Source organism: Gossypium hirsutum, chromosome D02, assembly GCF_007990345.1.
Source record: "Gossypium hirsutum isolate 1008001.06 chromosome D02, Gossypium_hirsutum_v2.1, whole genome shotgun sequence".
In the NCBI taxonomy this organism is placed as follows: Eukaryota; Viridiplantae; Streptophyta; class Magnoliopsida; order Malvales; family Malvaceae; genus Gossypium; species Gossypium hirsutum.
This window is the reverse complement of record NC_053438.1, coordinates 848,450-862,183: the sequence shown is the minus strand read 5'-3', so window position 1 is coordinate 862,183 and position 13,734 is coordinate 848,450. Positions and strand designations below refer to the sequence as shown.

General features: G+C 31.9%; 2 protein-coding genes across 8 annotated transcripts; one reads left to right on the top strand and one right to left on the bottom strand.

Moving 5' to 3' along the window:
• Window positions 1–6,065: 6,065 nt before the first annotated feature.
• On the top strand, window positions 6,066–7,058 carry LOC107906125 (protein FAM133). 5 transcript variants are annotated; one of them, XR_001686675.2, is made up of 2 exons: window positions 6,066–6,266; window positions 6,822–7,058. XR_001686675.2 is itself a non-coding variant. In XM_041087944.1 (2 exons), the coding sequence occupies exons 1-2, from the start codon at window positions 6,183–6,185 to the stop codon at window positions 7,011–7,013; spliced, it is 291 nt and encodes a 96-aa protein (XP_040943878.1). In that variant the 5' UTR covers window positions 6,066–6,182; the 3' UTR covers window positions 7,014–7,058. The 5 variants fall into 5 exon arrangements, 1 of the variants encoding a protein (XP_040943878.1); XR_005910002.1 differs by having other exon boundaries at window positions 6,813–7,058; XR_005910000.1 differs by having other exon boundaries at window positions 6,793–7,058.
• A 1,138-nt stretch (window positions 7,059–8,196) lies between these two features.
• Window positions 8,197–12,690, bottom strand: LOC107903077 (zinc finger BED domain-containing protein RICESLEEPER 2-like). 3 transcript variants are annotated; one of them, XR_005909999.1, is made up of 3 exons: window positions 12,511–12,690; window positions 10,539–10,670; window positions 8,197–8,369 (listed from the first exon to the last, which is right to left on the bottom strand). XR_005909999.1 is itself a non-coding variant. In XM_016829143.2 (3 exons), the coding sequence occupies exons 2-3, from the start codon at window positions 9,578–9,580 to the stop codon at window positions 8,311–8,313; spliced, it is 1,011 nt and encodes a 336-aa protein (XP_016684632.2). In that variant the 5' UTR covers window positions 9,581–10,670; window positions 12,511–12,668; the 3' UTR covers window positions 8,197–8,310. The 3 variants fall into 3 exon arrangements, 2 of the variants coding, with proteins under 2 accessions (XP_016684632.2, XP_040943876.1); XM_016829143.2 differs by having other exon boundaries at window positions 8,629–10,670; window positions 12,511–12,668; XM_041087942.1 differs by having other exon boundaries at window positions 8,629–10,670; window positions 12,392–12,527.
• Between the last annotated feature and the right edge of the window lie 1,044 nt (window positions 12,691–13,734).

Genomic DNA, 13,734 nt, shown 5'->3' with positions numbered 1-13,734 from the left:
GAGTTCCAATTGTCATGGGTATCTCAGATTTTCGGAAACTTTGGCTTGCAGTCCACACACAAAATTTGAGGTGGAGAGGGCCAAAAGCAGTGGGGAAGATGGGTTGGTGCACATAAAGAGCTGCCACAACAACAAATACTGCAAACGAGTCAAAAATGTTTCCATCACTGGAAACTCAAAAGAGCAGTATTGGATTTCTGCAGCCGCCGACAAGCCGGAGGAAGGCCGAACCGAGGAGTCGTGCACGTTGTTCAAGCTTATCCCAGTGGACACTGCAACAAATAAGATCCGAGTTATGCATGTGCAATCAGGTTGCTATTTATGCTTATGGTGGGTAAATTCTCCAACGTTTAATAACTGTGTGTTGGCAAACTACAAAGTTTTTGATGGTAATTCCTGTGATCTCTTCACAGTCATCGACTGGGAGTTGCTTGCGAAGCCATTTGCGTCGCCAAGGTTTATGGTGCTCAAATGTGAGGCGAGGAACAAATATTTGAGCTACATGCATGAGAGTTACGATTGTAATGGGTATCTCAAATTTTCGGAAACTTTGGCTTTCAGTCCATACACAAAATTTGAGGTGGAAAGGGCCAAAAGCAGTGGGGAAGATGGGTTGGTGCACATAAAGAGCTGCCACAACAAAAAATACTGCAAACGAGTAAAAAATGTTTCCATCACTGGAAACTCAAGAGAGCAGTATTGGATTTCTGCAGCAGCCGACAAGCCGGAGGAAGGCCAATCCGAGGAGTCGTGCACGTTGTTCAAACTTATCCCGGTGGACACTGCAACAAATAAGATCCGAATTATGCATGTGCAATCAGGTTGTTATTTATGCTTATGGTGGGTAGATTCTCCAACGTTTAATAACTGTGTGTTGGCAAACTACAAAGTTTTCGATGGTAACTCCTGTGATCTCTTCACGGTCATCGACTGGGAGTTGCTTGCCAATAAGCCATTTGCGTCGCCAAGGTTTATCGTGCTCAAATCCCATCAGAATAACAAATACTTGGGCTTTGACCGTGAAACCGAAGATTATAAAGATGGGTATCTCAAATTTTCTGAAACTCGGGTTGCGAGCCAATATGCAAAATTTGAGGTTGAGATTGCTCAACGCGGTGGCATAGATGGCTTAGTGCACATAAGGAGCAGTCAGAACAACAAATATTTGGTTTCCGATGAAACCAGAATCACCGCGACCGCCAGGAAGCCGGAGGAAGACCGATCCAAGAAGTCATGCACATTGTTCAAGCTTATCTCTGTAGATGATGCAGCAAATGATGTCCAAATTGTGCATGTGCAATCGAGAAAATATTTATGGGTAATACGTGAAACTCCCAACCTCTTCACGTCCGAACATCTCGATGAGTATTCCCGTGATATGTTCACAATCATTGATTGGGAATCGCTCGTGTTTTTGCCAAGGCATGTGGCATTCAAAGGAAACAATGGCCAGTATCTTTGTCTTCGTCAGATCGAGGGTCATCCGTATTTGCAATTTTCATCTGGTGATATTGGTGATGCGGGTGTGACCATGGAGGTTTTCATGAATAATGATGGAAGCATTCGCATCAAGCCTGCTGGTTCCAATAAGTTTTGGCGGCGGAGTCCGAATTGGATTTGGGCGGATTCCGATGACACTACCAGCAACAAGGACACCTTGTTTCGACCCTTCAAAGTTAACGACCAGACAATAGCTCTTCGCAATTTGGGCAACAATAACTTCTGCAAGAGCCTCAGTAAGGAGGGAAAGACTAATTGCCTTAACGCAGATGTCTCCTCTATTACAAAGGAAGTCCAGCTTGGAGTGGAAGTGCCTGTTTTGGAAAGGAAAATTTATAATATCAAGTATGATCTTGATAATTGCAGGATCTACGACGAAAGCAAACTTGTGATTGCGATGAATTCTGCTAGTAACTATACCCGGAAATCCGAATCTTTAGACCTGAAACTTTCTTACACAGACACCCACACTCGTACTTGGAAGGCTAATGTATCACTAAAGGTAGGGGCAAAAGCTACCATGAAATTCGGCCTTCCAAAAATTTTTGAGGGGAGCATTGAGTTATCTGGCGAAATTCAGACGGGATTTGAGTGGCAAGATACCAAGACAGTGACTTCTGTGATGGATGTTCTACACAAAGTTGTTGTGCCTCCGATGACTAAGGTGACAGTGAATCTGACTGCGATAAATGGTACATGTGATGTTCCGTTCACGTACATGCAGAAGGACACTCTTTATAATGGCAACATTGTCATATCTGAAGTGCAAGGCGGCACTTACACTGGTTCTAATTACTACAGTCTCAACTTTCAAACCAAAGAAGAATCACTCAGCTCTTCCGTTTAAGCAACTACTGCTACGGGGAAGGCACGACAGGATCTGAGTCAGGCAGGGTGTGTGTATGTACGAAACTAAATAAAACTGTGCTTCTTTCATGGAAGCCAATGTGTGTGTGCACTTTTATTTTTATTATGTATCGATAATATCATGTACTTTTGATATGTGAATAAATAAAGAGATTTGTGTGTGGTGTGCTCAAATACTCTTAAATATAGTGTCCAGAATGTGTTGTTTTGAAACTCACACAGCAAAGTATGAACTTCAAGGCAATCCAATTCAAAGAAATTTACTTCCATGGGAGCAATGTGTTTTCAAGCAATAAAGCCACACTAACACATGATGGAGCTCTCTCATCTGCAGAGCTCTCGAATATGGAGAAGGGTCCTTCTTTTTACACATACGTATGTATTAATAATAGTTCGAAATATAGTGGAGTTCACCGCTTGGCAAGAGACCAACCCAACACAGGTACAAAGTCATCAAGCTTTGCATTTAAAGGGGTGAAAATAGTGAGTGGGTGTGTTGAATAGAAAAGACTAACCTGTTTTAGATCAAATTTTATCATGTGAACGCAAGTACTTTTGATCAATTGTTGGAAGAGACGCATTTTATTTACTAGATCTAAATATCAAGAGTGAGTTCATACTCAACACATCAATTATTAATGTAAAATTTCAACAAAATAGAGAAGATGGTGGAGGTTTGGAGCGGTTCACTCTTGTAGGGTGGAGAGCTGTTAGTGGTTCCTAAAAAGTGTATATAGAAAAGTCTTTTGGTGGAGATGATTGTGGCTGGTGGAAATACGACTAATGTGACTTGAATTTAATAGATTATTTTGCGATTCATACTAATTTAAATTGTATAACTCTTACTAATTTAGATTGTATAGCATATGCATGCATTATTAAATTGATATCAATAAATGAAGTTCATAAATCTAAATTAGTATGAGTTATCAAATTAAATCAATTAATAGGTTATTTAAATTTAAATTTAATAGATATTTTTCATAAAATATGATTAATAGATTTTTTTTCATGTGAAATTTATATATTTTATTGAAATAATATTTTAATTAGGATCATTTTATTTAATAAATTATAATTAATAACCTCAGTGCCAAAATCAGAAAATTTTTTTAGGGGTGTCGAAATTAATTTGTAATTTTTACGATAGCAAAAAAAAGCAATTTAACAATTTTAATAGTCTATATATTTATAGTTTTTAAAGGATTAAATCAAATTTCTATATTTTTAGGGGGGGTAAAGTGTAATTTTACCTTTACTAATTTAAATTTTAAAAATTTTAAAGGGCCTAAATGAAAATTTTTCATTTTAGGGAGGTCGGGGCCCCTATTTGCCCCTCTAGTTTCGCCCTTGAATAGCCTTGATTATATGAAATAGCTATGATTTTATTTAAAATTTTAGATCATATGATGTTATAAAAAACTAATTTAATAATAAAGAATGTCACAGCTATGGTTGATGCTATTATAAGTGAAATGTTGTTATAGAATATTAAAATAAAGTATAAAAAACAATATTTCTAGATTAAATAAATAAATTTATATTTATGGTTCATTTTTAGGGTTCGTAATTATCCTTTTTAATAATGTCTTTTCTAAAATTCAAACTTACGTCTTCCTTTAAAAATACAATGTTCTTACCCTTGTACTTAGTTGTACTTTTTTTTTAATTATGTATATTTTGTGTACATGTTTCATTTATTATATATTAATAATCTCATATACCTTTAATTTTCATCTTAAACAATTTTTTTCATAATCTAACTTCGCTCAGAAGGGCGAAACTAAAAGAAATTTTTAGAGGGTCGAAATTAAATTGTAATTTTTACGATAGTAAAAATACAATTTCATCATTTTAATATCTAATATCTTTATAATTTTTAAAAGATTAAATCAAATTTTTATATTTTTAGGGGTCAAAGTACAATTTTACTTTTATTAATTTTAAATTTTAAAAATTTTAAATGGTTTAAATATAAAATTTTCCATTTTAAGGGGGTGGGGGCCCCCGCCAGCCCCCTAGTTTCACCCCTATTCACTCGACTCTGTATTAATGATTTTTAAGGGATAAAAATCAAATTAATACTTGAATTGGCCTAATATGTAATTTCAAATATGAACTTTTATTTAGTGCAATTATACACATCAAACTTAAATTGTGATTCATAGGTATACATGAAACTTTAGTTTTGAATCAACTGTACACATTTAAAGAAATGAATATAGATATTTATTTCAATATCAGATTAATATAATTGTTTATGCAATATATCAATGTAAAATGGTATTAACTCAATAATATTGTTAGTGATTTATGAAAATTGAATCAAATCAAAATCCATTTATAAAACCGCACAAAATCAAAGTCCATATATGACATTACACATTGAATCAAAATTCATGGATAGTTTTGATATTTATCTCTATTTTTTTTAAAATGTTGAATTTTTACTCTAACTCTTTGTTTTTAACGTTATTTTAAAATATGATAAATCAATATTTTTTTTAAAAAGTGAATAAAAAATTAAATTTACAAAAAGTAAAATATACTTCTAAACTATATAATTGTAATGTAATGCAATAAAATTCTTTTAATATGTTTCAACGCACCCGAATCTATATTCTCTAACATTGGTAATAATACTTATACTAATTAAATTAAAACTCAATCGACAATAATACAATAAATTCAAATCATACACGTATATATAAAATCAATAATATTATCACTTTCATATTTTCTTCAATTTGTCAGTATTGCCACAAATTTCATTTATGGTCGGTCCAATATATTGAATGAAAATCCTTTCAACATCCCGTAGCATCCACAACTATTGAAATTTTATTTGTATTTTAAATTTATGTATGATTTTGAATTAATCCAATAATATTTTCATTTATATCAATTTAGATATTATCTTTATTAAATATATTTAAAAATAGTAATTTTTTTATAATAAATAAAAAATACACATGTTAAATTATTTTCTTTAATGAAAATACTAACTAAAACATTAAATTTTTAAACATGGCGATCCACATGTATTTCATGTTAACTTTTTTGAATTTTTATATTTTTATATTTTTGAAATTTGAAATTTTGTTTATTTTTTGAATATTTTAATTTAAATTATTTGATGTGCATATAAGAAAAATAATATCATGTCAGCATGAAGTACACGTGGACTATCATGTGGATCATCATGCCAACATTGTTAAAAGAAATTAATGTTTTACTCGCCAGTTCCGTTAAAAGTAGCGATTTTAAGTCTTTTTGAAAAATTAATGGTCAAATTTAACTCTTAACAAAATATGCAAGCATTAAAGTCTACATTTATCATTATGCCTAAAAAAGATTATTTATTATTTATTTATTGGGTAAACTACACAAATGGTCACCCAACTTATAAGTTTTCATTTTAGACACTCCTCTTACTATTTGTTTTCATTTTAGTCATTAGGACAATCTCGGCTTCTGTTAACAGAAATATCATAGAGTGACTAGAATGAAAACAGATAGTAATAAGAGAGCCTCAAATGATAGAAAAAGTTCCGAATGCCTAAAATAAAAACTTATGAAAATTGTGTCATCATTTATCCTTATTTATTTGGGTTTTAGCTAGGAAACAAAATATATATTGTCTGGTTAAGTGGTGTATGGTCCATATGTATTAGAAAAATGAGTGAAGTATAATTTAATTTCTATGTTCCATAAATATCATTTCTGAAAATGGTCTCCCTTGAATCAATTTCACTTCTTCTTCCCTTGTGTGGCTAAGCAAATTATTGTTTATTTGGTGTTTCTAAAATCTGAAAATGGAGAAAAACCAAGCTTACAAAGCTATGCAAAGACCAAAGCATGGCTCTTCTGCTGGATCTGAAGACATGGAAGATGCCATGGTTTGTACCCTTTCCATATTTTCAAGCAATTTCTCTTCCTTTTATGTATTTTTAAGGTTAAAATATTTCTTAAGTCTTTGTATTTTTCAAATATTAGAAATTTAATTATTTGTACTTTTATTTCTAAAAATTTATTTTCTCTACTTTTTAGGTTTCAAAATTCAAATCTAGTTGGTAAGATTGCAAAACTTTCTAGGTTAAATTTGTTATTATTTCATTTTGAATTTAAAAAAAAAACCCCTCAATTGGTAGCCATATAATTAAAAAAATATCGTAATTAACCAGAATTTAACAAAAGAAAATTTAGCAATGTGGACGGTTAAACCTGATTTTTGACATCTCAAAAGTAGAGGAATTTAATTTCTGAAAATAAAAATGTAAGAACTAAATTTCAAGTTGTTGAAGAGTACGGAAACTTATAACATGTTTTAACCTTACTTAATTTTTACCATATTCGACTAGTTTTCTTTTACCCTCTCAACGGTTCTCTATTTTTATGGTATCGATTAGACCATTCATTTTTCAGTTTAACCGATTAAGCCTCAGGTTACACAGCGGTCAAAAGTGAAGTCTTGGGACTGTAGCTCAAGTTCCTCCTCCTCCTCTTCTGACTCTGATTCATCATCGTCCTCAGAATCTTCGAATAGCGATGATGAAGAGAGAAGATCAAGAATATTGAAGTCAAAATCTAGAAGAAATAAGAAAAAGAAGAGCAAATCAACAAAAAATAAGAGCTCAACAAGCTGATGAGGTCCTGTCTGAAGACTTAATGGTATGTATGTATGTATGTATGTATGTATGTATGTATGTATGTATGTATGTATGTATGTATGTATGTATGTATGTATGTATGTATGTATGTATGTATGTATGTATGTGTATTGAGTATTCGTAAGTCCAAGTTTATATTGTCTTATGGTTGACGTTTGTCGTTAAATGTTTAAATATTGAGAAGTATAGGATTGGATATTATCCCTTTGTTATTAATAAAAAAGGTAATTGTATAATTAAGAGGTGTCTCAATTATAGGGATTTGATGAAATTAGTCTCTCTATTATTAAATGAATCAATTTAGTCCCTGAATTATTAAAAAAATCAAATAATGTTAAATTAGAATAGAGTTAATATTTATTGTTTAACATCATTAATATTTTTGAAGTTTTTATGGTTCTATAGATGAAATATTTTGTTTAGAATTGAACTGTAATTGAAAAAAAAAATGATTTTGAAGATATTTTTTCATATAGTAAATGTTAACTTTGTTACAATTTGAACTTATTCTATTTTTAAAATAGTATAGAGGCTAAATTGATCCATTCAATAATAAATAGATTAAATTAATCTTGTCCTTATAAAATTTTTGAAAAAATCTTTCATATAAACCCAGAAAGAAAACCTCGAAAATGTGAAGTGAAGGGTAATATGGGCCCATCGAACAGTTAGTATTTTTTTTTTTGAACATTTATCTTATTAAGCTTTTATTATATTTGTTATTTTTTATATGATGACTCTTTTTAAAATGTTGATAATCAAATTTAAATTTAAAAAATAAGGGTTAAATTGACAAAAGTTACAAACATGAAGGGTTAATTTTGAAATTACGTCTATTTTCTTTTCTCCAAAATACTCGTCTAGGGTTGTTCAGTAGGTTAAACGACCGGTTACCCGACCCGAAATAACATTAACTGAATTAACCGACCTTTCAAGATTTTTAACCGTTAATTGAATTGAAATTTTTTAAAAAATTAACCGAACCGAAATTTTTTTAGTTAATTCTGTCGATTAACCGAATTAACTGAAAATTATATGTTTTTTTATTTTTGGTTAAAAATTAACTGAATTAATCAAATTACACTAATTACCCGAATTAATCGAATTAATCGAATTAACAAAATTAACCGAATTACTCAAATTAACCAAATTAACTGAATTAACCAAATCGAATCACTACATAATTAAAAACATTACATAAATCTTTGAATAACTACATAATTAAAAATATTACATAAGTCTTGAAATTAACACATAATTGAAATGCAAGTCTTTAATATTCTCCATTTGTATCCATTTCTTCTCTCCAAAAGATTTCCAATTGCATTAAACCTACACAAAAAAAAACGTGTAAAAATTTAGCATATAATAGAAATATACGCATTTAAAAAAATCAAATAATTTAAACAAACGAATAGATTATAAGTTAACAAGAATAAGATAGTAAGCATATCTTTCAACTCACAAAAGCTCATGAATTTAGGGTAGGTTCTGATGCATTCTAAGAAAAGTCTAAACATTAAATTAATTAAATAAGTAGTAGTGATATGGTAAAAAATTGAAGCTATTAAAATAAAACAAATAAATATACCATTTTCAATCTTGTCAAGCTCTTGAATTCGTTCTTCAATCTTTTTGATGTCTTCTTGTGATGATGATTGTCGAATCCAATCTTGAGTACACACAAGGGCTTGTACAATTTTAGGAGTTAAAGAACTCCTATATTGATCAAGCACACGTCCCCCGGTGCTAAATGCAAACTCTGAAGCAACCGTAAAAACCGGTATAGCTAACAAATCTCTGGCCATTTTTGAAAGAGTGGGAAATCTAGGGCTGTTCACTTTCCACCACAACAAAATATCAAAATCTTCAACAAATCCCTCATTAGCCTCAGCTAGATATTTATCCAACTCAGATGTTTTATCCTCACCACAAATTTCCAACTCACGCTTTTTATACAAAGCTTGTATTCGCCTTTTCATTTTTTGTTGTGATTCACCGAGAGAAACATGTGTTGGCACACTCGATTGGCTACAAGTACTATGAAGTGGAGGCTTATACTCATCAAACAATTCATACAAAGATTCCTTCAATTTTTGCATCATTTCACAAGCTTTTTCAGAACTAGACATTTCACTAAGTACAAATTCAAGGTACTTTAGTTTTTGCCTAGGATCTAAAACACAAGCAACAAACATAAGCAAATTTATCTTATCAATACCACCCCAATACTTATCATACTTCTCTTTCATCTTGATGGCCATAACATTGAAAGCAACATTACTATTTAACTGAGCATCTCGTAAAAGAATATCAATTTCAGAAAGCTCATCCAAAAAATTATTGGACGTGACATATGAAGTGCCAGAAATACGCAAAGTGAATTCATAAAAGTGTTCCAAGAAATCCCTCAAGTTTCTAACATTATTCCAATCATCCACACTAGGCCAACCCTCTCCCCTTTCAAGTTCAGCCCTAAAGTTTGTATCTTGCTCCTCAAATCTCTCAAAAGCTCTCTCAAAGTTCTGAGCAGTGTCTAACATTAAATTAGTCGAGTTCCACCTAGTACAAACATCAAGACACAACGTCTTCTTGCACTCTATCTTTTCCACCACAACACACTCCTTAAACTTTTGTAATCTAGCTGGAGATTGTCTCACATATCTAACAGCCCCCTAACACGTTCAACAGATTTATTCATTTCCTTTAAGCCTTCAACAACAATCAAATTCACAATGTGTGCCATACATCTCATACGAAGATATTTACCATTTTGAACTAAACCCCTCGAGGGTTAAATTTCTTTCTCAAATAACCAATAGCAACATCATTTGAATTTGCATTATCAACAGTAACAGTAAACAACTTATCAATCCCCCAATTCAACAAGCATTTCTCAATTACCATCCCAATGTACTCACCCTCATGACTAGAAATTGGACAAAAGTTTAAAATCTTTTTATTCAATTTCCAATCGTTATCAATAAAGTGAGCAGTGATACACAAATAATTAACTCTTTGCAAAGAAGTCCATGTGTCAGTAGTTAAGCAAACTCTAGAATAAGAACTTCTCAAAAGTTGTTTTATCTTGACCCTTTCATCTAAATACAATTGATAAACATCCCTAATCATAGTAGTTCGTGAAGGAATATGAAACCTAGAACATGCCACAAACATAAATTTCTTAAAACCTTCACTTTCAACAAACTTAAAAGGTAATTCATCAATCACAATCATTTGTGCTAATCCTTTCCTACATGTTTCTTGATCAAATCTCCAAGTTGAAAAATTTCCTTCCCCCCTTCAACTCTCTTTCTAGGTAAAACTAGTTGTCCTTGAACATTACTAGGATTTTTCTTACATGAACCAATATGATATTTCAATGACCCTATACCATTTTTTTTCATATCACAACAAAATTCCTTTTGACAATAATTACATTTAGCCTTACTTGCACATTCACTATTAATAATCTTAGTGAAGTGAGACCAAACTTCTGACCTTTGAGGAGTGGCTTTTCTTTTCCCGGTAGTCCCCTTTGTTTGGCTTGAAGCTCCAACTCCCGAATTTTCAGAATCTATCGAAGTAGGAGGTGTAACACTACCCTTAATAGATGTTGGTTCGGTTGACATTCTGCAAGAAAAAAAAGTATATAAATATTAAACATATTTTGATGTTGAGTTTTACAAAAAACATAGTTGAGTTGGATTATGTTAAAAATGTGAGAGATTAATATAATCTTTTGAACCGCCACAATTTTAGGTTTTTTATGTAAAGCAGCGATAAATTATGTTTAGCTGTATAGCGAAGCAAGAAATTTAGCTTCCTTTTGTATTATCTAACCAAAGTTTCCATCTGATATGTGACCCAAAATGAATTCAGATAATCTTGAATTCACTTCATTCATACCGCTGCTTTTAATCAAGGTAATGATGTTTAATGAGTTTTAGGTTAAATTTCAAAATCTATAAACAAGACCATTATCTCCTTTGCACTAAAATATATATACATAATAAAAAATCGAGTTCGAGCTTTAATTTAATTAGTTCATATCCTAAAAGTTAAAATTTTATAAATTTGGATTCGAATCTTGATTTCCGGACTACAATTTTCTTTGCTAAAAGGAAAAAAAAAAGTAAACAAAGAAGTTGAGTTTAGCTTAATTGATTGATACTATTAGCTTTTAAGACCTGGAATGCAACAAGTCTTAATTTGCAATCTAGACCAAAAAAAGGAATAGCAAAACAGGGATGGGGAAAAGAACTGCAAGATTTACTTGATATGAAAAAGGCAAAGAGACAGAAAGAACAGAGAAGGCCAAGAGTATTAACCAGTTCATGGCTCAAATAGAACCCAAATTTTTCAGGGAAAAAAAGCAAATCAAGATATCTCCATGTCTTTTTTTTTAATGGTCTAAGCTCTAGTCTCCTAACACATTATACATGATATTTTGTTGTAGTAGACATAAATCAACGGTTAACACAAACACAAAAAGAATATATATAAAATCTATATTAAACACAAATATGACAGGGAAAACACACACAATTGCTAAATATTACTGAATTCTTTAAAAGGGAAAAAAATAAAGGATTAGAGGAAACAAAAAGAAAGAAGAAGAATAAAAGGAAAGAAACTTTAAGATAAACTTTCTACCTTTTGGTGCTAGTTGTTTGGATTCTATAGTTATGGAAAGGGAAAGGTACTTGGCCTTTTGCGATAAGGATTCAAGTTGAACTGTAAAAGAAGGGCCTAAATGGACTTTTCTCTGTCTTCCAAGTTGCATCCTGTTTCTACTCTACCTATGTTATGGAAAGGGAAAGCTACTTCGATCCAATTGTGTGTAGAAGAAATAGAGCATAGTTGCAATTACAATGGATTCTATGTATCAGTTCATGAGAGATCTTTAAAAAATAAAAGTAAGGAAGATTCAGCCAACATTATCAAAAAAAAAAAAAAGACATTAAGATTAAGAGAATAAGAAGATTAACTTGAGTTCCCAAATTATATATATATATTTAACTACTAGTGGGATTTATGGTACAGAAACTTACTTGGCCCTACCTCTCACCATTTCATATATATATATATATGTATATATATACAGAACTCGCAAACCCTGCTCATACCATCAATGGAAAGAAAAAGGAATCCCAAAAACCAAATTAAACCCCAAAAAAACAAAACGAAGAAAAATCAGTTTCTACTTAAGCTTAAGTATAGCTGTATAGCTGTATGGCCAAACAAAAGGAAGAAAAATCAGTTTCTACTCGCCGATAATGTTTAGCTGTATAGCGAAGCAAGAAATTTAGCTAAAGGCGACAGGGAAGGGAAGGAGGGAATTTGACTCTAACCTTAGCCTTTGCTTAGCTTATAATGTGGAGATTGTTTCTCTAGTTTCATTCTTAAAACAGAATTTGCAGAAATGGAGGCTTTAGTTGGGGAAAGTACTCTTGAGCTAGTAAAAGCCTACCTCAACTTGCCGGTGAGGATGGTAACCTGGTAGACGCCGGAGTGCCGGACGAAAGGTGGCTGGCTTGGCAGAGATTTTGGGAGTTTTCAATTAGGGATTTTGGCAGAGAGTTTAGTTTTAGTTTTAACTTTAAAATTTTATTTATTAAATTATTTGTAATTTTTATGATTGAGTTGTATTGGTAATTGGGTTGGGTTGGATATTTAAATTTGAATTGGGTTTAGGTGAATAGTTATATATTATAATTTTATTTATTAATTTTTTCGGTTAAATCGAAAAATTTCGGTTAATTAACTGGTTTCGAACTGAATTAACCGTTAATCGAAAAAATAAAAAATAATTAACTGACTTCCGATAGAAAAAATTCGATTAACTAAATTCGGTCAGTTAACCGAATTTTTTCGGGTTCGGTTAACTAAATTTTTTCGATTTTACCCGAATTTTGGACACCCCTACTTAGCAACTTACATGTTTTAGGAGGATAAAAAAGAGTTTTACCTCCAAAAGCAATCGCAGCTGATGCACATCATCTCTTCCAGGAAATAATGGCTTCCGATCCATCAGCTCCATAAAAATGCAACCCACTGACCATACATCAACCGCTGCACTATAATTGAAGAGTTCAGCAACAGTTCAGGTGCACCATACCATCTTGTAACAACATATTCCGTCATAAAACAACTTTCGGAGGTGACACGAGCCATTCCAAAATCACATATTTTCAGGTCACAATTAGCATTCAAGAGAAGGTTGCTAGGCTTCAAGTCCCTGTGAAGAACATTTGCAGAGTGTATATACTTCAGCCCACGTAAGATTTGATAGAGGAAATACGGCAGAAACACAAAATATCCAGCATAAACTAAGGTCACTGTTCCTCAGAACCTGGCAGAGTATACACAACTTCATAAAAAGCAACCAAATGTCTACATTCGAACCTGACAATGCTCTTCTGATAAAGCTTGATTAGAATGGATTAGCTGATGCAGGTCAGTGTCCATCAGCTCATAAGCACTATAAACATCATTAAAGCATTCTATCCTGAGTGGTGGGATTATATCCCTGATCGCAATTACCAGTAATGAAAGATGCAAATGAGACTAACTCAGAATGATAACAAAAGAGATATTGCTCTCTCTACATGTGTCTCTCTCAAGGTTTTTGTGTATCCATCACTATAGAAAAATGAATCAGGACAAAGAAAGGACAAGTTATAATCAAATACTG